At 41.2% G+C, this 25,000-nt stretch overlaps 4 protein-coding genes across 7 annotated transcripts in view; 3 read left to right on the top strand and 1 right to left on the bottom strand.

The window, feature by feature from the left end:
• Positions 1–2,720, top strand: part of si:ch211-191i18.2 (uncharacterized protein LOC564095 homolog) — a 4,985-nt gene extending 2,265 nt beyond the window's left edge. The window contains exons 3-5 of one of the 3 annotated variants that reach the window (XM_035182360.2): positions 66–238; positions 1,092–1,182; positions 2,404–2,539. In XM_035182360.2, the coding sequence (XP_035038251.2) occupies positions 66–238; positions 1,092–1,166 (248 nt within the window). In that variant the 3' untranslated portion in view covers positions 1,167–1,182; positions 2,404–2,539. Of the gene's footprint in view, positions 1–65; positions 239–1,091; positions 1,183–2,403 lie in introns of all 3 variants that reach the window. The other 2 variants (XM_035182358.2, XM_035182359.2) reach the window with 2 other exon arrangements.
• Positions 2,721–7,973: 5,253 nt separating this feature from the next.
• On the top strand, positions 7,974–10,209 carry cart4 (cocaine- and amphetamine-regulated transcript 4). The gene is made up of 4 exons (XM_035182365.2): positions 7,974–8,122; positions 8,196–8,359; positions 9,146–9,229; positions 9,989–10,209. Exons 2-4 carry the CDS (start codon positions 8,219–8,221, stop codon positions 10,094–10,096), a joined length of 333 nt encoding a protein of 110 aa, XP_035038256.1. The 5' UTR covers positions 7,974–8,122; positions 8,196–8,218; the 3' UTR covers positions 10,097–10,209.
• Positions 10,210–13,144: 2,935 nt separating this feature from the next.
• Positions 13,145–17,187, top strand: LOC118124468 (gastrula zinc finger protein XlCGF57.1). 2 transcript variants are annotated; one of them, XM_035182314.2, is made up of 3 exons: positions 13,145–13,323; positions 13,577–13,963; positions 15,038–17,187. In XM_035182314.2, exons 2-3 carry the CDS (start codon positions 13,885–13,887, stop codon positions 16,663–16,665), a joined length of 1,707 nt encoding a protein of 568 aa, XP_035038205.1. In that variant the 5' UTR covers positions 13,145–13,323; positions 13,577–13,884; the 3' UTR covers positions 16,666–17,187. The 2 variants fall into 2 exon arrangements, with proteins under 2 accessions (XP_035038205.1, XP_035038206.1); XM_035182315.2 differs by lacking the exon at positions 13,577–13,963.
• A 2,916-nt stretch (positions 17,188–20,103) lies between these two features.
• LOC118124472 overlaps positions 20,104–25,000 on the bottom strand; it is an 8,810-nt gene continuing 3,913 nt past the window's right edge. Inside the window, exons 2-10 of the mRNA XM_035182320.2 lie at positions 24,063–24,505; positions 23,676–23,743; positions 23,492–23,572; positions 23,168–23,324; positions 21,654–21,771; positions 21,413–21,531; positions 21,015–21,315; positions 20,852–20,919; positions 20,104–20,717 (exon numbers count right to left, since the gene is read on the bottom strand). Coding sequence (XP_035038211.1) covers positions 20,550–20,717; positions 20,852–20,919; positions 21,015–21,315; positions 21,413–21,531; positions 21,654–21,771; positions 23,168–23,324; positions 23,492–23,572; positions 23,676–23,743; positions 24,063–24,505 — 1,523 coding nt within the window. The 3' untranslated portion in view covers positions 20,104–20,549. The remainder of the gene's footprint in view (positions 20,718–20,851; positions 20,920–21,014; positions 21,316–21,412; positions 21,532–21,653; positions 21,772–23,167; positions 23,325–23,491; positions 23,573–23,675; positions 23,744–24,062; positions 24,506–25,000) is intronic.

Here is a 25,000-nt window from a genome sequence, read left to right as displayed (position 1 = left end):
TTTTCAAAAAGAATCATTGTCAAATAAAAAGAAAGCTCTGGATTCAGGTGATGTAATGTTTCCAGGTTCCTCAGGTGTTTCTCTCGACGTGTTCTCAGGCAACGGCAGCAGTGAGGACCTGGAGAAGTTCAGTGAACCGTTCATCGACCTGGAGGAGGAGACCGTAACCACGACAACCACCACAGGAAGCACAGAGAGCGTCGACGTTCGTAACAGCACATCACTTCCTGTTTCTCTAGTAAGTAACCACGGGTTTATTTATAAAGATAAATAAATTATCTTACACTGAGATATTCTATTTAAGGTCAAATTAAACTCAATGTTTTCCAATTAAACAGTTAAAGAGTTAAACCAAACTTAAACCTCTTCGAACTCCGATTCACTGAAATGAGACCAGAGTAAAAGGTCAGTTAGAATTCAGTGAAACCTGATCGGGGTTTGATCGTCCGTCGGAGCGAACTCTACGAGGCTCATCAACACGGCTCCTGGATTTAATATAGAAACAAATATCTGGACGAATCAGTGACAGCTACTGGTTTAGAGAGCAAACCTTCTCATCAGACGTTTCTCCTGGTGAACTCACAACGTCTGAAACAAGAAGAACACTTTGACTTTCAAATAACTTTATTCATGACACATTGTCCCCAAAATCTTAGTTATTTAAATCAATGTGAAAGAATGAATGTTAAATACTTTCACACATCTACACACAAACACTAGAGTTATGTGTTCCACTAAAAGTTTAAAAGCAGAGAGCAGCTCTCCCCAGTGACACAGGACCTGTCCAACACAGCCTGGTCCATGTTGTCCATCAGTCTGAAGAACACACGTTCGATTCCCTGACGAGCTGCCACCAAACCCCTCAGACAGCGCAGTGGAGCAGTCCAGCCTTAAGAAGAGGAAGAAGAGGAAGAAGAGGAAGAAGAGCCTCAGTCTCACAGAACAACTCAAAATCACAAAATCAAATCCACATAAAGCTAAGAGACCTTTGTCTTTTAATTCAAACCTCTAGAAAATGTGACATGAACTCTTAACCATTATTATTGTGTGTGTGTGTGTGTGTTTATCTGATGATGTGTGTGTGTCTGCAGGCAATCAGGACACTCGTCTGGACCCTGATGATCATGATCAGTGTGAATCTGCAGCAGCTACAACACACACTATGAGAGACACACTCAGCAGGTCACACACACACACACACACACACACACACACACACACACTATGAGAGACACACTCAGCAGGTCACACACACACACACACACACACACACACACACACACTATGAGAGACACACTCAGCAGGTCACACACACACACACACACACACACACACACACACACACACACACACTATGAGAGACACACTCAGCAGGTCAACACACACACACACACACACACACACACACACACACACACACACACACACACACACACACACACACTATGAGAGACACACTCAGCAGGTCACACACACACACACACACACACACACACACTATGAGAGACACACACAGCAGGTCACACACACACACACACACACACACACACACACACACACACACACACACACACACACACACACACACACACACACACTATGAGAGACACACTCAGCAGGTCACACACACACACACACACACACACACACACACACTATGAGAGACACACTCAGCAGGTCACACACACACACACACACACTATGAGAGACACACTCAGCAGGTCACACACACACACACACACACACACACACACACACACACTATGAGAGACACACTCCGCAGGTCACACACACACACACACACACACACACACACTATGAGAAACACACTATGAGAGACACACTCAGCAGGTCACACACACACACACACACACTTGATAACCAGTGATGTCGGAGGTTGTTAAAATGAGGAATCTGGGAGAGACACTTTGGTTAATTCATATTTAAATAATTCATAAACTGTATTTATGAATACAGTTTATGAAGTGGGTTTTCAAAGTTTTTATATAATTTTTAGCAAAATGTCTAACTTGTAAGTAACAGACAAAGTGAGCTCGAGGTCCTTTATCCGTCCAGTAAATAAAAGCCTGATCAGATTGAGAGGGAATTAAATTATGATTCAAACAAAAAGGAGAATGTTACGGAACTTCAGGAGCTTGAAGCACCATTTTAATCTTTTTCAAAATCTTAAGTGAATTTTGCAGAACAAAATTGTCCTCAACTAGATTCATTGGATAATAATAATAATTCCAATTGCAACCACTTGGGTGTATCATGGAGCTCATTGGTCTGGCAGTAGCTGGCCAATAATAATGTTGGAACACCGGAAGGTATAACCCCCGTTTCTTTTGACGTTTTGTTGATGAGATTCTGAACGTGTGTTTGTTTCTTCTGGTTTTTCAGTCGTCGCCGTCGGGTGCGTTCGATCCTGCACTGGTCCAACCGGATCTGAGGTGGGAGGGGTCACCTCTGGCACCCGTGGGACCTGGTGGAGCTCAGCCAATCACAGACCTTTATCAGCACCTCCCTTCAGAACGTTTCTGATAAATATGAAAACTTCATCACGTTTTCACAGCTTATCACTTTTTTATTTGAGGCAGAACAGATTTAAGTATTAATATTCGTACATAATATGAATGAGCCTCCATGTTTAGATTTTCTGAGGATAAATATCTAATAAACGTGACGAGGAGACGAAGCATCGACTAAATGTGTTGAAGCAGCAGTGAAACCAGCAGCCTGAAACGTTGGAAACCAGCAGCACGTTGGAAACCAGCAGCACGTTGGAAACCAGCAGCACGTTGGAAACCAGCAGCACGTTGGAAACCAGCAGCACGTTGGAAACCAGCAGCACGTTGGAAACCAGCAGCACGTTGGAAACCAGCAGCACGTTGGAAACCAGCAGCACTTCCCAGTTCATCTGTTGGTTCCTGTGATCATCACATCACTGTTTGTTCAAAGTTGCACACAGAACAAATCCAGAAAAATAGGTTTTGGGGAAAGTTTAAAAATTTGACAGTAAATAAGAGAAATGTTATTGAAAGATAGAAAGTTAAAAAAAGATTGAACGATTTTCTATCCAGAACTGTTTTATTGTTTATTGATTGTTTTGTTTTTTCAATAAAATATATAAACCTTGATGATTCAATCAAGGGTTTATTGCTCCACACACACACACACACACACACACACACACACACACACACACACACACACACACACACACACACACACACACACACACACACACACACACACACACACACACACACACACACACACACACACACACACACACACACACACACAGTACTAGAGTCTGGATGAGCTGCAGAGGTCGGATGGCAGCAGCAGGTAGACCTGCCAGGAGGGAGGGGCAGTAGTCTATAGGTGTGAGATGACCAGAGTCTGGACCAGAGCCTGGACCAGAGCCTGGACCAGAACCTGACCAGAGACAGCTGATGACCAGAGTCTGGACCAGAACCTGGACCAGAACCTGAGAAGGGGACTTATCCTCCTGATGTTGTGCAGCATGTATCTAACATTTCGGGTTAGATTTAACGTTTAGCTTTTAGATTTAACATTTATATTCACATTTTATATATAAACTTCATATTTAAATTTAACATTTAGTATTTAGGTTTTCCTAAATGCACATGAAAGGGGCGGAGTTTACTGCATATGACCAATCACAGACATGGACAGTCTGAATGACAGCAGAACTTCATATTTCACAGTGAGGATCAAACTGTTGAATAATAAAAATCAGAGCAGAACAAACATCCAGAATAAAAGAAACAGTTCCAGCTGCTGAATGCAGGAAGAACAGCCGGTAAAACATCTGGGATTGTGTCAATGTTTAAGTTACGGCGCCCCCTGGTGACATTTGGAAAAAATATATATTACGTGACCACGACATAATCACATTACATGTCATTTAGCTGACGCTTTTATCCTAAGCAACTTACAAGTACAATACGTGCGTTCATCATCTCTGAGGGGCTCAGCATCTTGCCCAGGGACACTTGGGCTGGGGGTTGAACCACCAACCTCTGGTTGGAGGACCAGCTCTACCCCCTCAGCCACAGCTGCATGTTCCTGTTTTCTTGTTTCTCTTTTCTTAACTAACAAGACGTGTGGAGGTGAAGTTTTATTTGATCGATTCTACATCAAATCAGATTTTTATTTAATACAGTGAAAATCTGAGTTTCTGTCAGAATAAAAAAGTTGGGACTTTAAATATATCCTAAATCTACAGGAGCCCGGAGGTGTCACATGTTACAGTTTATTTGTGGTTTGATTGTGATGCGATGTGTCTGTTAATGAGGATCGAGTCCGTCAGTGTCACGGTGGCACAGCGGGGGGGTGGCGCCTCGGGCTCCACGGTTATTTCAGTCCAGGACGAATCTGCACGACAACAAACTCAACACTTTGTTCTCCCTTTACTTTTTATCATCAGGACTGAAAACGACTTTTTGTTCTATTTGTTGAAAATGTTTTAGTTTTACAGGAAAAGAGAAGAGAACGGTTTTCATATGAAAGCTTCCATTAACACACATTGTTATTCAGCTCATGTGTCTCATTCAAAATAAACTTCACATTAATAATGATACAAAATAACTAAAGTCCAAATGACAGACGTTTACTCGTTTTACTGACGTAAAAGTACCTTAATAATGGAGTAAAAATACAAGTAATCTAGTTAAAGAAATTATTCTGTAGAAAGAAAATGACCTGTGAGCGATAAACTGTTATTAATCATAGAATTAGATTGTTACTAATGTATAACATATATATATATATACATACATATATATATATATACATATATATATATGTATATATATGTTCCTCACAAAGACATCTGTACAAGAGCACACACACACACACACACACACACACACACACACACACACACACACACACACACACACACACAGCACACGACACACGCACACACACACACACACACACACACACACACACACACACACACACACACACACACACACCTGCAGGATGAAAGGTGTTTGATGGATCCTCTGTGTGTTTCGTCTTCGTCTGTGACCTTCAGTGAAACTCTGCTGTGAGCTGATAACAAATACACACACACACACACGCTCACACACACACAGTCACACACACACACACACACACACACACACACACACACACACACACACACACACACACACACACATACTCTGTAACAAGTTCAGGTCCCCACAACGTCAGTAATAATAAATTCATGTGTGAATATTTTAGATTGTGTGACCACGCCCCCTGTCAGTGATGTCACAGCTGAGCAGACATATCATTGGACGTTTTGTGTTGATCTTTTCTAACTTTGAGCTCATTCTTCTTGTGAAGGTCGTGACGTCGTCTCCTGTCGTCTTCTTCTTCTTCTCTGAATAAACAGCGTCTGTGACGAACATTGATCTTCAGATGTTTATTCACTCGCTGTAAAAACAGATCTGCAGGAAACAAACTGATAAAGAGAAGTTGGTTGATATTTAAAAAGAACTTTGACGCTTCTCGATGAAACACGACACTTCATCTGATCTGAGTTCAGCTCGTTTACAGATACGAGCTTTTCATTGGTCAGCGACGCGGCAGTTTGACATTTTGCCGTTAATGAGGAGATGAAAGGTCCCCACAACGTCCGTCAGACAAAGAAAAGGGCAAAACTGTCCTCCTGCGTCATCAGCTGCTGCCTCCAGGTGACGAGCATGATGGGAGATTTATCGACACACAACATTCAAATGAGACACACAATCCTCTGACCTCTGACCTCCAAACAGGAAGCTGTTAATGAATCGGTTTCTGTGACTTTCAAGACAAAGTGTCTCCGTTTATCGGAAATCATTTTACATCCTCACAACAAAGACACACAACATAACGACAAAGAGACACAACAAAATGACAAAGAGACACAGACTTACGACAAAGAGACACAACATAACGACAAAGAGACACAACATAACGACAAAGAGACACAACATAACGACAAAGAGACACAAACTAAAGACAAAGAGACACAACAAAATGACAAAGAGACACAACTATAAACAAAGAGACACAAACTAACGACAAAGAGACACAACAAAACGACAAAGAGACACAACATAACGACAAAGAGACACAACATAACGACAAAGAGACACAAACTAAAGACAAAGAGACACAAACTAACGACAAAGAGACACAAACTAAAGACAAAGAGACACAAAATGACAAAGAGACACAAACTAAAGACAAAGACACAACAAAATGACAAAGAGACACAACATAACGACAAAGAGACACAACATAACGACAAAGAGACACAACATAACGACAAAGAGACACAGACTAAAGACAAAGAGACACAAACTAAAGACAAAGAGACACAGACTTACGACAAAGAGACACAACATAACGACAAAGAGACACAACATAACGACAAAGAGACACAAACTAAAGACAAAGAGACACAACAAAATGACAAAGAGACACAACATAACGACAAAGAGACACAACAAAACGACAAAGAGACACAAACTAAAGACAAAGAGACACAAACTAACGACAAAGAGACACAGACTTACGACAAAGAGACACAACATAACGACAAAGAGACACAAACTAAAGACAAAGAGACACAACAAAATGACAAAGAGACACAACATAACGACAAAGAGACACAACATAACGACAAAGAGACACAACATAACGACAAAGAGACACAGACTAAAGACAAAGAGACACAAACTAAAGACAAAGATACACAGACTTACGACAAAGAGACACAAACTAAAGACAAAGAGACACAACAAAATGACAAAGAGACACAACAAAATGACAAAGAGACACAAACTAAAGACAAAGAGACACAACCAAATGACAAAGAGACACAAACTAAAGACAAAGAGACACAACCAAATGACAAAGAGACACAAACTAACGACAAAGAGACACAAACTAAAGACAAAGAGACACAAACTAACGACAAAGAGACACAAACTAACGACAAAGAGACACAAACTAAAGACAAAGAGACACAACAAAATGACAAAGAGACACAACAAAATGACAAAGAGACACAAACTAAAGACAAAGAGACACAACCAAATGACAAAGAGACACAACAAAATGACAAAGAGACACAACCAAATGACAAAGAGACACAAACTAACGACAAAGAGACACAGACTTACGACAAAGAGACACAACAAAATGACAAAGAGACACAAACTAACGACAAAGAGACACAACATAACGACAAAGAGACACAAACTAAAGACAAAGAGACACAACAAAATGACAAAGAGACACAAACTAAAGACAAAGAGACACAAACTAACGACAAAGAGACACAAACTAACGACAAAGAGACACAAACTAACAGACAAAGAGACACAAACTAAAGACAAAGAGACACAAACTAAAGACAAAGAGACACAAACTAACGACAAAGAGACACAACATAACGACAAAGAGACACAAACTAACGACAAAGAGACACAAACTAACGACAAAGAGACACAACAAAACGACAAAGAGACACAACCAAACGACAAAGAGACACAAACTAACGACAAAGATACACAGACTTACGACAAAGAGACACAACAAAATGACAAAGAGACACAAACTAACGACAAAGAGACACAACATAACGACAAAGAGACACAAACTAACGACAAAGAGACACAAACTAACGACAAAGAGACACAAACTAAAGACAAAGAGACACAAACTAACGACAAAGAGACACAAACTAACGACAAAGAGACACAGAGATCCAGTGTGAAGATTCCACTCCATGATTTAAAGTAACCTCTCAGGCTCTGACCTTCGACCTACGAACAACGACATCCTGTTTAATATTAACGACTCGGACGCATCATCAATCACAGACGTCCGCACGCGTTCGTGTGACGAACTGAATACATGAATAATGTGAGCGAGCGAGAAGAGACGTGACAGAGGAGGAGGAGACGTATAAAAACAGGAGGAGGAGGAGGAGACGCTCAGAGTCCAAGTGAGGAGACGGACGACAAACCACCAAAGAAGAAAAGATAAGGAGCTGAAATAGACACCACCGAAGAAGAAGCAGGATCTTTAATAATCTAATTTCTCTGTGAGTTCCCGTCGTCAGAACTTCTGATTTCATGTTAAATGAAATAATAACTTTCTGTGCTCACACGTTTTAGGTTTTGTAAAAATCTCTGTGGCGATGGAGGGTGTGCGAGTGCTGGTCTACCTGTCCGTCTGTCTGTCCCTGCTGACGTCACTGTGTCAGGGTCAAAGGTCGCCTGACGGCCAGCTGCCGTCTGCAGCGGCCGAGCCGACACTCGGACTCACGACCAGAGAGCTGGTGAGTTTTTACACTTTGATTCAAGTGTTAAGATGTTGAATTAAAGTTCATCTGACCAAACTGATTAAACTATAACAAAATATAAGATTTCATTATGTTTAATGTTTGTCAATGAAAACTAATAAAGATTTAAAATATTGTTTATATTATGAGATTTAAATCTAATATTAAAATGATGAGTAATTAAAGTGGTGACTAACCCTATCTAATTAAAGTCATAATAAAAACATTTCACATCTTAAAACTGTCAAATATAATTTTTTATGAAATGAATGTAGAAGCACTAAAAGTATAATAAAGGTTTTGAGACATTATTCTGTTTTCATGCAGATAGTAAGAATATATATATAATATGAAAAGGTATTAAACGATCTGTTGTTAACTAATCAAAGTTAAATAAAGTAAGAGAATGGAAATATTTCAGGTGATTAAAGTAATGAACTAATTAAAGTGGTGACATCATCATTTAAAATTAAGATTGAGTTAATTAAGATTAATTTAAATTGTTCTTTCTAAACTAATGAAGTTTAAAAAAAAGGTTAAAACTTTAAGTTAAAGAAGCTTTAATTGATGATGACGTTTCTTTATTAATTAAAGTGTGTGTGTGTGTTTAATAATAACAATTCATTTTATTTATAGCAATTTACAAAGCTCAGTAGGTTCGAGGGTTATGGACGAGGCCATTAATGTGTGTGTGTGTGTGTGTGTGTGTGTGTGTGTGTGTGTGTGTGTGTGTGTGTGTGTGTGTGTGTGTGTGTGTGTGTGTGTGTGTGTGTGTGTGTCCAGGCGGAGGCTCTACAGGGTTTCCTGGACGAGGCAGAATCCAGGGTCGGACTCTCTGTGGAGAAGAAAGCCAGCGTCATCCCTCGAGTGAGAACATGAGTGACAGCTGTCAATCATACTGTTGCATGTTAATAACGAGTGATCAGCTGACTGAGGTGAAGCTTTGGTCAAGGGTGGATCCGTCAGACAGAGACAGAGACAAAGACAGAGACAGAGAGACAGAGAGAGACAGAGACAGAGACAGAGAGACAGAGACAGACAAAGAGAGAGAGAGAGAGAGGGACAGAGAGAGACAGAGACAGAGACAGACAAAGAGAGAGACAGAGACAGAGACAGACAGAGAGAGAGAGCAGACAGAGAGAGAGAGACAGAGACAGAGAGACAGAGACAGACAAAGAGAGACAGACAGAGAACAGAGAGAGACAGACAGAGACAGAACAGAGAGAGACAGAGACAGACACAGAGAGAGACAGAGACAGAGACAGAGACAGAGAGAGAGAGACAGAGAGAGACAGAGAGACAAAGAGAAAGAGAGACAGAGAGACAGAGAGACAGAGACAGAGACAGAGAGAGACAGAGACAGAGAGAGAGAGAGAGATAGGAAGTAAACAGGAAGTAGATGTCTCCTCTGCAGTTGGTTGCTTAGTAACAGAGGAGCAGGGATTTCTTTCCTCTGAGCGATGACGAGGTGGAAGTGTTAGCTTTGTGTTCACCGCTGGTCGTCGAGTCATGTGACTGATGAGAACCAATCAGGAAGAGAACGTCTGCGTCATCGTTCATACATACTATATATATATATATATACAGTATTTAGAACTGTAACCTGAAACTCCGTCTCTCTCTCAGTGCGACGTTGGTGAACGATGTGCGATGAAACATGGACCTCGAATCGGTCGACTGTGCGACTGCCTGAGAGGAACCGCCTGTAACACCTTCTTCCTGCGCTGCTACTGACACACGTCCTGTCCCTGGTCCTCACAGAGATAGAAAGACACCCTGCATGTCTCAGTCTGGTTCTGTGTCTCAGATTCATGTATTTTTATTAAATAAAGTTTCTTCATAAAGCTGCTCATCTCCACTGAGTCGTCTCTATATAAACATATAATATACATACATATAAACATGATCAACAATTGTTTATTGTACCCCATATAAAGACCATCAGTGACTGTATATAAAGAGCATCAGTGACTGTATATAAAGATGATCAGTGACTGTATATAAAGATGATCAGTGACTGTATATAAAGATGATCAGTGACTGTATATAAAGATGATCAGTGACTGTATATAAAGATGATCAGTGACTGTATATAAAGATGATCAGTGACTGTATATAAAGATGATCAGTGACTGTATATAAAGAGGATCAGTGACTGTATATAAAGATGATCAGTGACTGTATATAAAGAGGATCAGTGACTGTATATAAAGAGGATCAGTGACTGTATATAAAGATGATCAGTGACTGTATATAAAGAGGATCAGTGACTGTATATAAAGATGATCAGTGACTGTATATAAAGATGATCAGTGACTGTATATAAAGATGATCAGGAGAAGTTTCCTGTAGCGACACTCAGTAAATATTAAAATATATTTTCACAGAGACGTATAAACATCAGATTTCACTCTGTATATACAGCAGCAGCAGCGTCAAAGGTTCAATTCCCTTCATGTGATCCGGGCAACGTGACGGACAGGTCACGAGACGTGTTGGTTTACAGTCTGAGCCTCAAGAGGGCGCTGCACACGAATGGTCTGATCTATTTGTATTTTTGTGTTGAATCTGTCTGATGTCGTGTTCAGACGACAATAAGATCACATGCCGCTCTGACCAATCACAGCTCACAGTCTTTCACGACAGGAACACGAGTCTGGCTGCGATTGGGTCAACTGTTTCAGATCAGCGATGTGATTGGCTGAGAGCGTTTCTTTCATCACCAAAGCCTCTGATCTTAGTCACCTTCAGCTGCATGACTCCAACCAGCCGGTGGCATCGTCACTGGTCTGGGAGCAGCACCTGTTTGTTGTCTTTTCAAAGTAAAACAAGGTGAGATGATTTTATTTCTCTCTGAGGTGTTTCAAAGGCCAACGCCCAGCTGAGCTCAGAGAGATCGTCCAATGAGAGACGAGCTGCGTCTGATGTGGGGGACCTTTAATTCCTGCGCCTGTCAGACAGGAGCAGATTACGAGCCTCAGAGACAGGATGTTTTTATCTGAGCGGAGATAAGACGCAGTAAAAGGCCAGAGACGCTCTGATCATCAACAGGAAACAGGAAACATCCAGTTCCTCAATAACTTTATTAACCTGTTCAAACAACAGAGACTTTTATCTTTCTGTTTGAAGACTGAGAGGAAACAGTGGATCTGTCACTGAAATACTACTATATATATATCTATATATATATAGATATATATACTGTGTATATTTAATACAAAAGATGGTTCCAGGTTAAATGTGAAAATTTGTAAATATTCATCATTGTAAATATTCAAATTATTATCGTCATTAAAAATTGTTTGTATTTTGAAACCAGATAAATCAGTAAAATGCTGCTTACACATTCATCATTTACTGTCTGCACTGTGTACTTTTACTTTGAAGACTTTAAGTATATAATACTCTGGACAATCTACTTTCTGTTTACAGCACATGACCAGTTTACTGGTCACATGATCAAGTTTTTCAGGGGCACATTTAATGTGAAAAGATTTTTGTCTCATTTTGCTGAAGTTTCTGGGCTAAAATATTTAAATGTAACTTCAGCTGACGCTGTCAGGTACAGGAGAGTTCACTGTAGTTCAAGTTTTAAAGTGAAAGTACTCGTTTGACAGATTATTATATTATTGTACTATGCTCTATGACATCATTAGATCCTTTATACTGAAGCAGATGGGAAAGCAGCAGGTGAAGCTACAGTAAAATACTTTATACACAGTTTTATATACATATAAAAGGATGAAATATTGTGAGAGTTTCTCTATTTGATTTGTGATGAGTTACTGGATCATTTAAACAGTTGAGAACTTTGGAGGAAAAAGCTTTTAACAAATCAAACATTTAAAAAACTAAACTTCTGAAAAATGTTCAGAACATTGGTTTAGTCTTTCACAACATGTTTTAACAGCTTGTTATATTATCTTTTGTTTAAAATCTTCATTTTAAAGGAACTAAAGCTGTCAAATAAATGTATTGGAGAATAAAATAGAATAATTCTCTCTGTATCAGAAGTATAAGTAGCATAAAGTGGAAATACTGAAGTACAAGTATTACACAGTGTAAACTGTCCAACCTGAAGAGGAGGAGGAGCTCTCATGTTTATCTCATGGAGCCTGGATTAACAACAACAAGCTAATTTAGCTTAGCAGGAACTCATCTTCATCATCTTCATCAGAGAACGAACCTGCTCGTGTCTTGTTTTCCTCGTCTCTCCCTCCGGACCCTTCCTGACTTCAGCCGATGGGTTGGACTGGTTCCAGAGTCAAGAGGATTCTGGTTTGTTGTTGAAGTGGTTTTATGAAGATGAGGTGAAAGAGGCTGAACTGGAACCTGAACGTTTTCAGAAAAGATTCACAAAAACGAATCCAGACAGAACGAAAGTTCAGAAAGATGTGAGCCGATGGAACAGCATCATCGAGGGGTCGTCGTCATGGTGATACAGTCCCGTCCTCAACCCTAATTGATTAACCTTGATTAAATAAAATGTGCGGCATGTTTTAAATGTTCATTGATTAATTATTAATCATTGATAACTCACTGAACGGTTAGACCTGCAGCTTCTGTGGTCACATTATGAAAATCTTACATCTTTAACTGAATTAAATCTAAAGTCAAACTATTCCCTTCCTTTATTAAACACTTATCTGCTGCTTCATGTTAGTTGTGATGATTATTGTCAACAATCATAATAATATATGTAATTCCCCACAGCAGGTTTAATATTAAGACTATAAATAAACACTCCATTGAATTCTAAGACGTCGTCAAAGAGGATTTTATTTTGAAACGCGGACCCGGAAGTGATGGTTAATATTTTCGCTGCTTTAACGATGCGCAGTTTTACCGTGAACTGATCAAAATAACGAGAAAACGCGTCGATTGTTTCCTTTGATGATCGACGAAGCGACACCGGAAGCTAATGGACGACGATTTCAAGGTGGAGACGAAGCTTCGGGAAGGTTTGTTCTGTTTCTACATCCGGAAACATCCAGGGCTAATGCTAATAATGCTAAGCTAATGTTAGCTAAACAGCTGATGTTTTCAGTCCGAGGAAGAATAAACTGGAGAGAAGAGAGAAGTGTTATTACAGTTATTATTAAATTATTATTATCATCACTAAACCAGTTTCATTAAAACCAGTTTTATTTAAACCAGTTTCATTAAAACCAGTTTTATTTAAACCAGTTTCATTAAAACCAGTTTTATTTAAAGATCATGGCGCCCCGTGGCAGACGTGTTGGACCCTGGCAGTAGAACCCGGGACTGAGAACAAACAGGAAGCTCTCCAGTGGCTTCAGCTGGGCTTTAAAACACTCGTCCCCACAAACTCACTCACAAGCTGCTGCACCTGGGACTCGACCTCACACCCTCCTCACTGGCCGGCCACCGGCACCCCCCAGGGATGTGTTCTCAGCCCCATGCTCGACACCGGCGGCGTGGAAACAGCTTCTAGACGTGAGGTGACGTCTGGTGACTTGGTGTGAAGGGAACCATCTCACCCTCAACACAAGACCAAGGAGATGATGGTGGACGTGAGAAAGGAGAGGAGAACTCATCGCCCCCCCCGCACACCTACCTGGACTATACCTCGACACAACGGTCCTTCACTCTGCCCCCCCCCTGCACCATCTCTTGTTGAGATGGTTCTTGCACAATCTCAACAAGACCATGTCCTACTGTCTATGCACAGATGTTTCATTGCACACATTTATATTGTCTTATGTTGATATACTGTATATATATTTTTTATTTTATGTTTTACTATATATTAATACTTTTTATAACTCTTAAAGCACAGTATTTGTAGCAGAAGGCAAAGTAAGAATTTCATTGTACAGGACTGTATATATGACAAATAAAACACTTTGAACTTTGCAGTTTATTTAAACCAGTTTTATTAAAACAAGTTTAAATTAAAAAGAGTTTAAACCAACTGGCCACATGTTCCAGACCAGATGTCGGATGTCGAAACCAGATCTGAACGAAGTGTTAGCCACACTTTGCATTCACCGCTGGTCGTAGAGTCATGTGACTAATATGACGAGAACAGGAAGAGGACGTAAGTGTCTGCGTCATTGTTTACCATCGTCTTACTATTAGAGGTCGAAGTGTGGACGACAGGCATTACCATAGCAACAGTAATGACTTTTAACTATAGACTGTAAATAAAGACGACGACTCGTCTCTTCCTCCAGAAAAGAAGCAAAAATATCTCAGATACAAACGCTGCCATCTTTTGGTGATGACGTCATTTACAGTCTGAGTCTGTGCAGTAGTGATAGAGTGGAGGCGTGGGATCGAGGCCCCGCCCACACACACACTCGACCAATCAGGAGTCAGTCTCAGCCTGTTTGTATATCATCAAATAGATTCAAACCAAACTGATCACAAACAGTTGAACAAACATCAGAGAGATGAGAACGACCTGAAATGACAGAAACATCTTTGACAAACATTTATTTAACGTCTACTTTGATTTCGTTGTTTGGTTCACGTCCCATCTGCTAACATGGAGGAGGTTTATGACCTATACTGCCACCAGGGGGCGATAGACACATTTTGGCTTGACCTTTAGGAGCCATAATGACGTCCATCTTTATTTCAACACTGTCATGTTTAACTGACACTCAAGATGCCACAGTTGACGAACATCTGTGTCGTTCTGTGTTTCAGCTTCTTTACCTTCAGACGTCAGACAAGTGATCGTTGGTGAGGACGAGCAGCAGCAGTGGAGCCCCCTTGTGGACCAGGAGGACCCAGAGCCCCCCCACATTAAAGAGGAACAGGAGGAACCGGGGACCAATCAGGAGGGAGAGCAGCTGGAGGAGTCTGATATCAAGTTCTCATTTACTCCTGTCGCTGTGAAGAGTGAAGAAGATGAAGAGACACCTCAGTCATCACAGCTTCATCAGAGTCAGACTGAGGAGAACAGAGCGAACTGTGGAGGACCAGAACCAGCCAGGAACTCAGGTCCTGATGGACATTTACAACCAGGTCCTGAGACTGAAGACTCCTCTGAGACTGAAGACAGTGAAGGTGATTGGATGGAGACCAGGGAACCTCAGTCTGGTTTGAAAAATAAAGTGATTCATTTGAACTGTAACACTGTGGAGAGATCGTTCAGCTGCTGTAAGTGTGGACAGAGATTCGGCCGTAAACCACATTTGAATGCACACATGAGAATTCACACTGGAGAGAAACCGTTCAGCTGCCCCTTCTGTGGCAAAAGATTTTCTCAGAAAGGAAACTCGATCAGTCACATGAGGCTTCACACGGGAGAGAAACCTTTCAGCTGCTCTGTCTGTAAGAAAAGCTTCAGGTACAGTGGAGACGTGAGCAGACACATGAGGATCCATACAGGAAAGAAGAAAAACAGCCGTGGCGCTCGGGACTTGGTCGTCAGCAGCGCTCACACAGGATCACAACCGACCCACAGCTTCGACACAGACAGACTCAAACCTCCGGTGACTGACGACAGAACCGACGTCGGCACCAGTGACGATGGCTCGAAGGAAATCAGGGAACCGGACTCAGATTTAAATGGCCAGAGAAACGACAACATCTCTGAGCGTGACACAAGGTGTAACGCTGACAAGGAGCCGTTCAGCTGCTCCGCGTGCGGCAGAACATTCTGTCGTAAGGATCATCTGATGAGCCACATGAGAACACACACGGGAGAGAAACCGTTCAGCTGTTCGGTTTGTCAGAAACGTTTTAGCTGCAACGGGAACATTTTGGCACACATGAGGATTCATACCAGAGAGAAACCGTTCAGCTGCTCCTTCTGTGGCAAAAGTTTCAGCCAGAAAGGAACTCTGCAGCTGCACGAGAGGATTCACACCGGAGAGAAACCGTTCAGCTGCCCTTTTTGTGACAAAAGATTTGCTCACAAAAGACGTATGACGCTGCACATGTCCGTCCACACTGAGGAGAAACGCTTCAGCTGCAACGTCTGCAACAAAAGATTCACATGGTACACACAACTCAAAACACACAAGTGTGTCGGTGCGTCCTCGCAGACTCGACAGAACCAAACTGAGAAAAAGGTTTCAGCCAAGGAGGCGTTCAGCTGCAGCGAGTGTGGGAAACTATTCAGCCTGAAAGGAAATCTGAAGACGCACATGAGGATCCACACAGGAGAGAAACCGTTCAGCTGCTCGGTCTGCGGCAAAAGCTTTAAACAAAACGTTCATCTGACCGAGCACATGACCATTCACACGGGTGAAAAACTTTACAAGTGCGACGTCTGTGGCAAAGGATTCAACAAGAAGTTACTGGTGAAAAAACACACGTGTGTTTAAACACGTTTAGACGTCGACCAGTCTGAGGACATGGATTTATATTCGGCATGAAAACAAATTGTTCATGTTTCAGCAGTGAAGATATTATCGCCCTAAAAGATCAGATTCTTATGAACTCAGTTTCCAACTTTGAAGTTTAATAACTCAGATAAAACAAGAAAAATGAAGTTCTTCATGAAACAACTCAATCTAAAGAATTGAAATCACTCACAGCCACTGAGTTCTCCATGTCTGAATGTTCAGTGAGAATTATTACTTCCTATGTAGTGGACTCATTGTATCCCATAATGCATTGTGATAAGCATTGTATGACAGAGCGATATATCCCATCATGCACTGCTTGACAAGAGAACTGTACTTTGCCAGTATGAACCTAATCTGACCAGGATCGGACACAACAGATGTTTTCAGACGAACTTGGTAAAATAGTCTAAACAGTTTCTGGAGTGAAGGAGAAATGAGATCTGAAGAACGGGTCAAATATATACACAGAACTTTTATTAAAATGTGACTTTGACATTTCCAAACTTCCTGTGACATTTTCTGCTTTTCATCCACAAGTTACTGGAAACTCATACAGAAACATAACTTTACCGCACATTGGAACAATAGATGCATTTTAGGGAAGAAAAATAATCTCTTCTTTACAAAGAATGGAGAAGAGCATCTGGTTGATGACACATTAGATAATCATGGAAACATTTGGGCTCATGACGTCCAAAATATAAAATCTTGTTTGTAACGGTTCATATAATCCCACTGGATTATTCAGGCTTCACCACCAGCAATAATTCTTTGAATCAAATACTAACTTCTTCTGCAGCTGCTCCACAAGAGACTTTAAGATTAATGGACAGAAACATTCAGGTAAAAAGACGTTTTTCAAGGACGACCCTCACGTCCCTTCACCTTTGAAACAGCAGTTTTATAGATGAGAAACTGATTTCATCTGAGATGATGTTTTATCCTTCTCATGACTTTTTATTGTTTTTACTTCAACACTGAAACAACAGAACATCTTTTCTTATAATTTCATTCAAGCTTCTCAGAATGTTTCAGGTACTGATGAACTTCTATCGACCAAAATAATCTAACACATGAAAGTCTGGAACCTGAATGAAGGCAAACAGGCAGTTTGGGAAAAATAATTTAATTATCATAGCAAAGAATTTCTTACACAAAGCAGTTTTCTTAAAACCTTTTCACCGGCGTATTTGAACGAGATAATACTGTAGAAAAAAATCGGTGAAATCACGTAGACTGAGGAGCGTTGGGGGGAGGAGCCCGAGGTGGTTGGGGGAGGGGCCTGTGAAGCTAACATAAACATGTCTGACTGGAAACATGTTATTTGTCCTCTGCACAGCGTCTCTGTCTCAGACTGAAAGAAATAAATCCTGAATATTTGGACTACGTCCGTCTGCTCGAGTCTTTGATCCAGGCTGAAATATTTATACAGATGTTAAACGTGAAGCTCGACTCAGCTCTAGCGCCACAGTGAGGTTAGCAGAGCGAAGTACAACTATGACTATAACAGAGGGACATTAGCTTCATAACATCCACGTCCCTGGAGGATGTTCTCTGATGATATTTAGTCCAGGTGAAGCTCAGAGGTTTGACTCAGTGGAACAGAGCAGGTTCTTCACTTCTGTATTAAATATATTCACAACCTTTGACTGTCAAACTTGGTTCACACAAATCATGGATCCGATAGAAACAATCTTAATAACTGATTCCTCATGTTTTATCCAGTGAAACCTTAAAATCCCTCCAAAACTCATCTTGTTGGAATTCAATTCAATTTCACCTCAATGATAGAGGGGCGAGAGAAGAGGAGGTGAAACCTTCAAATAAAAAGAGTCAGTGGAGAGCTGAAGATCCAAAGTGACCCGTGGACGTGTCCCGTGGACGTGTCATGGTGCATGGAGCAGTGATGTACCCTCAGTCAGGTTAGGACCCTTCTTCCTGATCCTCCTCCTCTTTTTGCCCTACACAAAAACATCAGCTGAAGAAAACCTGTGTGTTGCATCATTTAGTGTGATGTTGTGAACAAGTGTAAGTTGAGTGTGTGCGTAGTGAACATACGTAGTTGTCACTTGACGACCAGTTGGGGAAGCACTGACTGTGGATCTGCTTCTCCTTCTCAGCTTCTTCGTAGTATTTGGCCTGCATATCTCTTGACAGCGCCTTCCACTGAGGACACACAACAACACACTGTCAGCGCACAAACACACAACTACACGTCACTACAGGCTGAGCAGTGCACAAACACCAGCACGACAACATCACTCAGAGTTCATCCCTCATGGAAATTTTAATTCACCAGATCCTGATTTTTATTTGTATCAAATCAAACGTCTGATTTTGTTCCTCTGGAGCCTCAATGATCCTCTCGATGTTAGAGATCAAATAAAATCCTTGATCGCACAAAAATATTTATTAGTTTTCTCAACAGAGATTTTGATGATCAGCCACAATATTGTAACCATGAAATGTGTACGTGGCCGAGACGTCTCACACAAGCACTTTAACGGAAAACACAGCGGTGTGCAGCGGTTTGGAGAACGTGGAGGTTCTTTGGAGAACGTGGAGGTTCTTTGGAGAACACGGCTGAGCCGAGTTGTGTTTGAGAGAGAAACACCAGACGTGATTTTACTTTTTTATTTTGCAATTTCAAGCTCAGCTCCTATAAGTCTATAATACACTACTTGGTAGGTATAAAAGGGTTAGGGGTTCACAGGGTTAGGGGCGAGTGTTTTCGTCTTACACCAGAGGAGCCGTTATTAAAATGAAGTACAAGAATCCAAATGACAGTAAAACTCTAAACGAGACAAGAGACCACAGCTGAGTGTTTCAGGTGCGATCTGTTTGGTGTCAACACACATGAGCTGTGATGCTGCTTCTTGTTCGAGACACGGTTCCGACAGGCGAGTATATTATTACCTGCTAATTTGAGTCTGGACACGTCATACGTTCAATATTAATACAAATGAATTAACAGGCGAGGCAGTGCGTCTTCTTCTAGGTCCTCAGATAAACTACAGCAGTGGTCGACAACTGGGTCAAAAGAATTCGATTATGTATATTTCACCATAATCTCTTGTTTGTTTGTCTTCAAAGTAAAAGCACAACCTTCGGTTTGTTGCTGCCATGCTTTAAACCAAGTTAAATTACAGAGCTTTTAATTTGAAATGTTGTGTACTTGGGTCTGAAGATTGTGTCGTTGTTTAACAGACTCTGAAACAATCGACATGTGATGTATCAGTTCAATAAATCATTCAAACCTATATATAGAAACCACATGTGAACAGTAATAAAGAAAATTCGGTTTCATTTGATGAACAACATTGACAATAAAAATCTGCGACCATCATCACCACAGGACAAACACTTCAAACATGCAGGTGAGAACAAACGTTGAGTCATGTTAATACAGAAAAATTTGGTCCAAAGTTTATTATCGCGATGGACGATGATTATGCAGTAACTACATAGAGTCAATATATTAACAAGAAATACACAAACAGGCCAATGGCAGCAGCAGTCATTTAAATCTGTTGGTTCAGCATCAGAATTAAGTAACAAAATCTCACTAAACAACCAGAGGCTAAAATCGTCTTAGATTGTTTGGGCCTTGAGTGAAATCTTGACCTTGTACAGGTGATGAAGGTCATTGAAGGTCGTGCACACACCCTGCAGCCGAGTCTTGTGTGAGGGGGTGACCTGCACCAGCAGAAGATTAAGAAGGTTAAGAACCAACATGAAGACCGACACCACCTGAACGAACAACAACTTTTTCCTTTGCCATTTGGAAAGACGTTGTTTGCACCTGAAACACACACGTGATCGTACTCGTAGCACTTCAACGTATTTGTTACTTATTTGAACTAATACGTCATGTTCTCTCTTCTCTTTCTCTCTCTGGTTGAAACATTCAAACTAGATTTTGTGGACATGATTCGCAGAATATGGACATTTTTCTGGACTTGCTTCGAGGTTTGACTTGAATATTCTCCAACATCCTCACTGGTACTGTTCAAGGTCGGTTCACATACCTGCAAATAGAACAAGATATATCACTGCTGTATTTAAGATTTGAGAGAAGCTACAATAAAACAGTGTCAGCGCCTCTGATGAGCATCCTGGTCCAAATTTGTGAAGGTTACAACAAGACTGTATCAGACTGTACCACTTTGAGTTCTGCACTTCTTCTCCTCACCGTCTCCTCGGAATCTCTCGGGTTGCTGAGATGCTCAGCTGCGAAAAACAAGATGAGAACATTTTGAATAAATTTCAACACTGATCGTTTTACTCAAGATGCTTGTTTGGTTAATAATTAAAACATTTCTTACAATAGTCTTTAACCGTACAAAGGTACACTGTGATGCGTTGGTACGCCTTCTTCACTGTCTCCTTGTAGAGTTTCAGAGAGAAGGCTGTTTCTGTTCCTGGTACATTGATTATCTTTGTACCATCAGCAAAGAGCAGGACATAGGGACCGACATGTGCATTCGTGTTGAAGTCCTTCATTTTTTGTTTAGCAGCTTTCAACAGTTCCTCTGCATCCGCCCCTGGGCGCACTCTGACGGGTAGAACCATTCCTCTGACAGCTCTCAGCCATCCCTTGGTCATCTGCATCATACCCACTGAAATCTACAGGGAAACGTGATGTTTGATTAGAATAGTAAATATATAAGACAGAAAGGACCACCAGGAAAAAGGGGAGTCGCCGTCAGCAAAGAGAAATTACCTTCACAAGGTTTTCCTTCGGTGGTTCTTTTTTCTTTCTTTCTGTCTTTTTCTTGAAACATGATTTTGCCTCTTTCGAACTCTGAAATGAAGCCAGAGCACCTTTTCCTGTACTTCCTGCTTTAGACAGAGTCCAATCAAATGTCATGAAGACATAATGTATAGATCACTGCATCATCATATAGTTCTATTGTCATCCAGTATATACAGATGTGGATCGGCAGTGATCTCTGAAACAATACCTTGACCTGTGGCAGCATCATTGGCATCAAACAAGAATCTGACTTTGTTGCCACAGCGTCGGCAGAATGTTGTCGCTGAGTTCAGGTTGGATCCACAAAATGGACAATGTATTATCATCTGTAATAAAACAGTCAAGTATCATTAGGCTAGCACCCAGAATGTAAACATGAATTGAATGAGCCGTTCACTGGACATGAAGGTATAACACGTACAACGAGTTGACAAATCTCGCTGATATCAGGCTAGAAGCAGCCGTCTGTCAGCAGCGCCTCCTGTTGAGCTGGAGACCAACTTCACTGGGCTGAGCCAGGATAATATTCATGTCAGCTCCACGGGACTAAAATCAACATCTGTTGATTCATTGATTAAAAGACTAATTTGTCAACTGATCAATCAATGCAGGTTAAAGAGTTAGAAACACAGTGGGACAACTATGTGCCAATAACGACTTGTCTTCATACACCAGTACAACTTAGGTTCTGTTCGTCTGATTGACTAAAGTTAGCTAACTGACCTGGCATCAATGCTAACATCACTGCACAGCTAGCTTCATATATCATTATAACGTTAGATGTCAAAGTACATAAATATGAAAACCTATAAAGATGATGAACAACATTGTCTGTTTGTCACACAGTAATCATAGTTAACGTTAGCTAGTAAACAACATTTCACTTACTTCTCAAACAGGCAGGACACGGGAAAGTACCTCCACATTCTCCAAACCCGCTCAGCACGTAACATTTTCAACATTCTTTGTCGCTCACTTCTATTGAGGTTGTGTAGTTCTACTGTTTGACTTTTGCGGTCGTGTTTGTCATTGATTTGCTTGTGTAAGACGTCTCAGCCTCCATTAATGTGGCCGCAAGTCTGTACGATATCAACTGCGTTTTAAGAGAAAATAATAAAATGATACAATAAACTTTTGGGAACTGAGAGATGTCGGAGCTCTGTGAATGAGAAGTTTACATCCGTCTGCTGAAGTTTTATTCACAATGTCAAGGAGAAGCACTACACTACCCACAATCCTCAGGTGTAGTAGCAATGTCTCTGATTGGTGGAACTCGCTGTTACCATGGAAAGGTTAAACACAACCGTGAAAAATCATGATGGCTATGATCGGATGGTTCAGCGTCACCACACTAGGTTACTACACTACACAATATATAGAAACATACAAAACACAAGCTACAATATTTTAACGACAAGGTTAAATTCAATTCATTAATTTTCCAATATTTCTTTTGGTCTGAATCATCTCACAGAAGGTCGACCGGGTTCGGGGGTGAAAACTCTTTTATGAAACGTCAATAAAGAATAGACAGTAATTCTTCTAACACAGACAAACGCAGAGGAAACATCATTTCCAGGTGTCGGTAAAAATTACTGTCAAGAATTATCAATAGAGGAACATTTTCATAGTGTTGTCCATTCGCTGAATGACGGCAGAAACCTTGTAAATCTTTTACAAACTGTGGTGAAGTTTATGTGACAGACTCTCTAACACACGTACCTTCTGTCCAATGATGGTGTTAACAGTTGCACTGTTAGCGTTGTTGAGCTCAGCCACGACTTTCAGCCTCTCTTCCTTCCTGAAAAGCATGAAAGCGTTGGGCGGCTTCTTGATGTACGGCCTACTGTCGTCCAGCGGGTTTACCCGCCTTCTCTTTCTATGGGAAAAACAGAAAAAGACAGAATGAGAGCAGGAATTACCACCGTGTAAAACTGTGAAGTAAGAAAAGAACAATTAAAGGTTGCTGGTGGTGGTCCACAAATAAATAAATAAATTATAAGGCGACAGTCGGTTTGTTCTGCTCTTCCAGTCAGGGTGACCTACTGTGGAATCAGGGGTTTCGCTTGAGTAGCAGCAGCGACAAGAGGAGAAGCTGCTGGAACATTGTAAAGCAACTCTCCATTCCTACAGACACACAATCAGACACGTTAGATGAGAGGAAACATATGTTTCATGATAAAATAAGAGTCATCGTGCGATTGTTTGCATGTGTGTGTGTTTTACTTACACATATCCGACATTAGCCAGGATCTTCTCCAGGCCTTTAGGGAGCCTCACGGTCGGCAGTGTGTTGCACTGGAGAAATGAACACACACAAACAGGTGAGTAGACAAATCTGCATCATGTGTGTCATCTGTCCACCTGGTGTCACTGTCTCCTCTCTTTAAGTCTCATGAGCTGCTGTGGCACCAGTGGAGCAAAAACACAACATGTTTATACGTAACCCTACACACCAGACTCAGCTCTGATACATCAAACAGAACAATTACATTTCCAACAGCACACAGCCTCACACAGGGCACCACTGTGTTGTTCATACAGAACACTGTCATTGCCAAACACTCGGAGCAGTGAAATTGTTTTTTAAATCAATTTTAAATATCATATTACTTACGGGAAGTTGGTTAATTCTTGTGTTAAAACAAGATGGAGATTCCCTGGTCTTCTTCCAATCACCACCTCTGTTTTCAGCCACAGGCTCAAAGCAGTTTGAAGTCTTGTCCTCAGGACCTGGTTGGAAATGTCCATCAGGACCTGAGTTCCTGGCTGGTTCTGGTCCTCGACCGTTCGCTCTGTTCTCAGTCTGACTCTGATGAAGCTGTGACGACTGAGGTGTCTCTTCATCTTCTTCCCTCTTCACAGCGACAGGAGTAAATGTGAACTTTATTATATCAGCCTCCTCCAGTCCTTGAAGCTGCTCTCCCTCCTGACTGATCCTTAGTTCCTTCTGTTCCTCTTTAATGTGGGGGGGCTCTGGGTCCTCCTGGTCCACAAGGGGGCTCCACTGCTGCTGCTCAGGGGGAACCTCTGCTTTACTCAGCACCAGCTGCAGGATGTCTGCAGGGAGAGGAGAGAGAGCTTAAAGGAGAACTCTGTATTTAACTCATCAAAATCAAAATCTGCACATAAGTTAAAAGTAGAAATCAATCAGTGTCGGCAGAGGGAGACAAAGGTCTGAAGACTTGGGTGTGAAGTGATAAAGAAGTGAGCTCCTCAGACCATTGAACCCTTGTTGAATCTCCTGTTCGTGTTTTAATCATCCAAAACTGCAGAATTATTAAATTCAGAGACAGCTGTGGTGATCTCAATCTATAGAATTTAACAGAATTATTATGATATGCCCGTGTTTGTACTGGGATGGTTCGGTTCCATCGGTCGTTCTGTGTGATACTGGACTCAGTTCAGCTCACAGATCACAGATCACCAGAATCTAGATCAGCTGATCAGACATCGCTGAACCTTCGTTTCCTCCTCATCCTTCCATCACGCTGCATCACTCACCAGTGGCACCGCAGTATTTAGGTATTTATAGTTATCAGATTACTTCATACA

Source organism: Hippoglossus stenolepis, chromosome 17 (genome assembly GCF_022539355.2).
Source record: "Hippoglossus stenolepis isolate QCI-W04-F060 chromosome 17, HSTE1.2, whole genome shotgun sequence".
Classification (NCBI taxonomy): domain Eukaryota; kingdom Metazoa; phylum Chordata; class Actinopteri; order Pleuronectiformes; family Pleuronectidae; genus Hippoglossus; species Hippoglossus stenolepis.
This window is presented reverse-complemented; position numbering and strand designations above follow the sequence as displayed.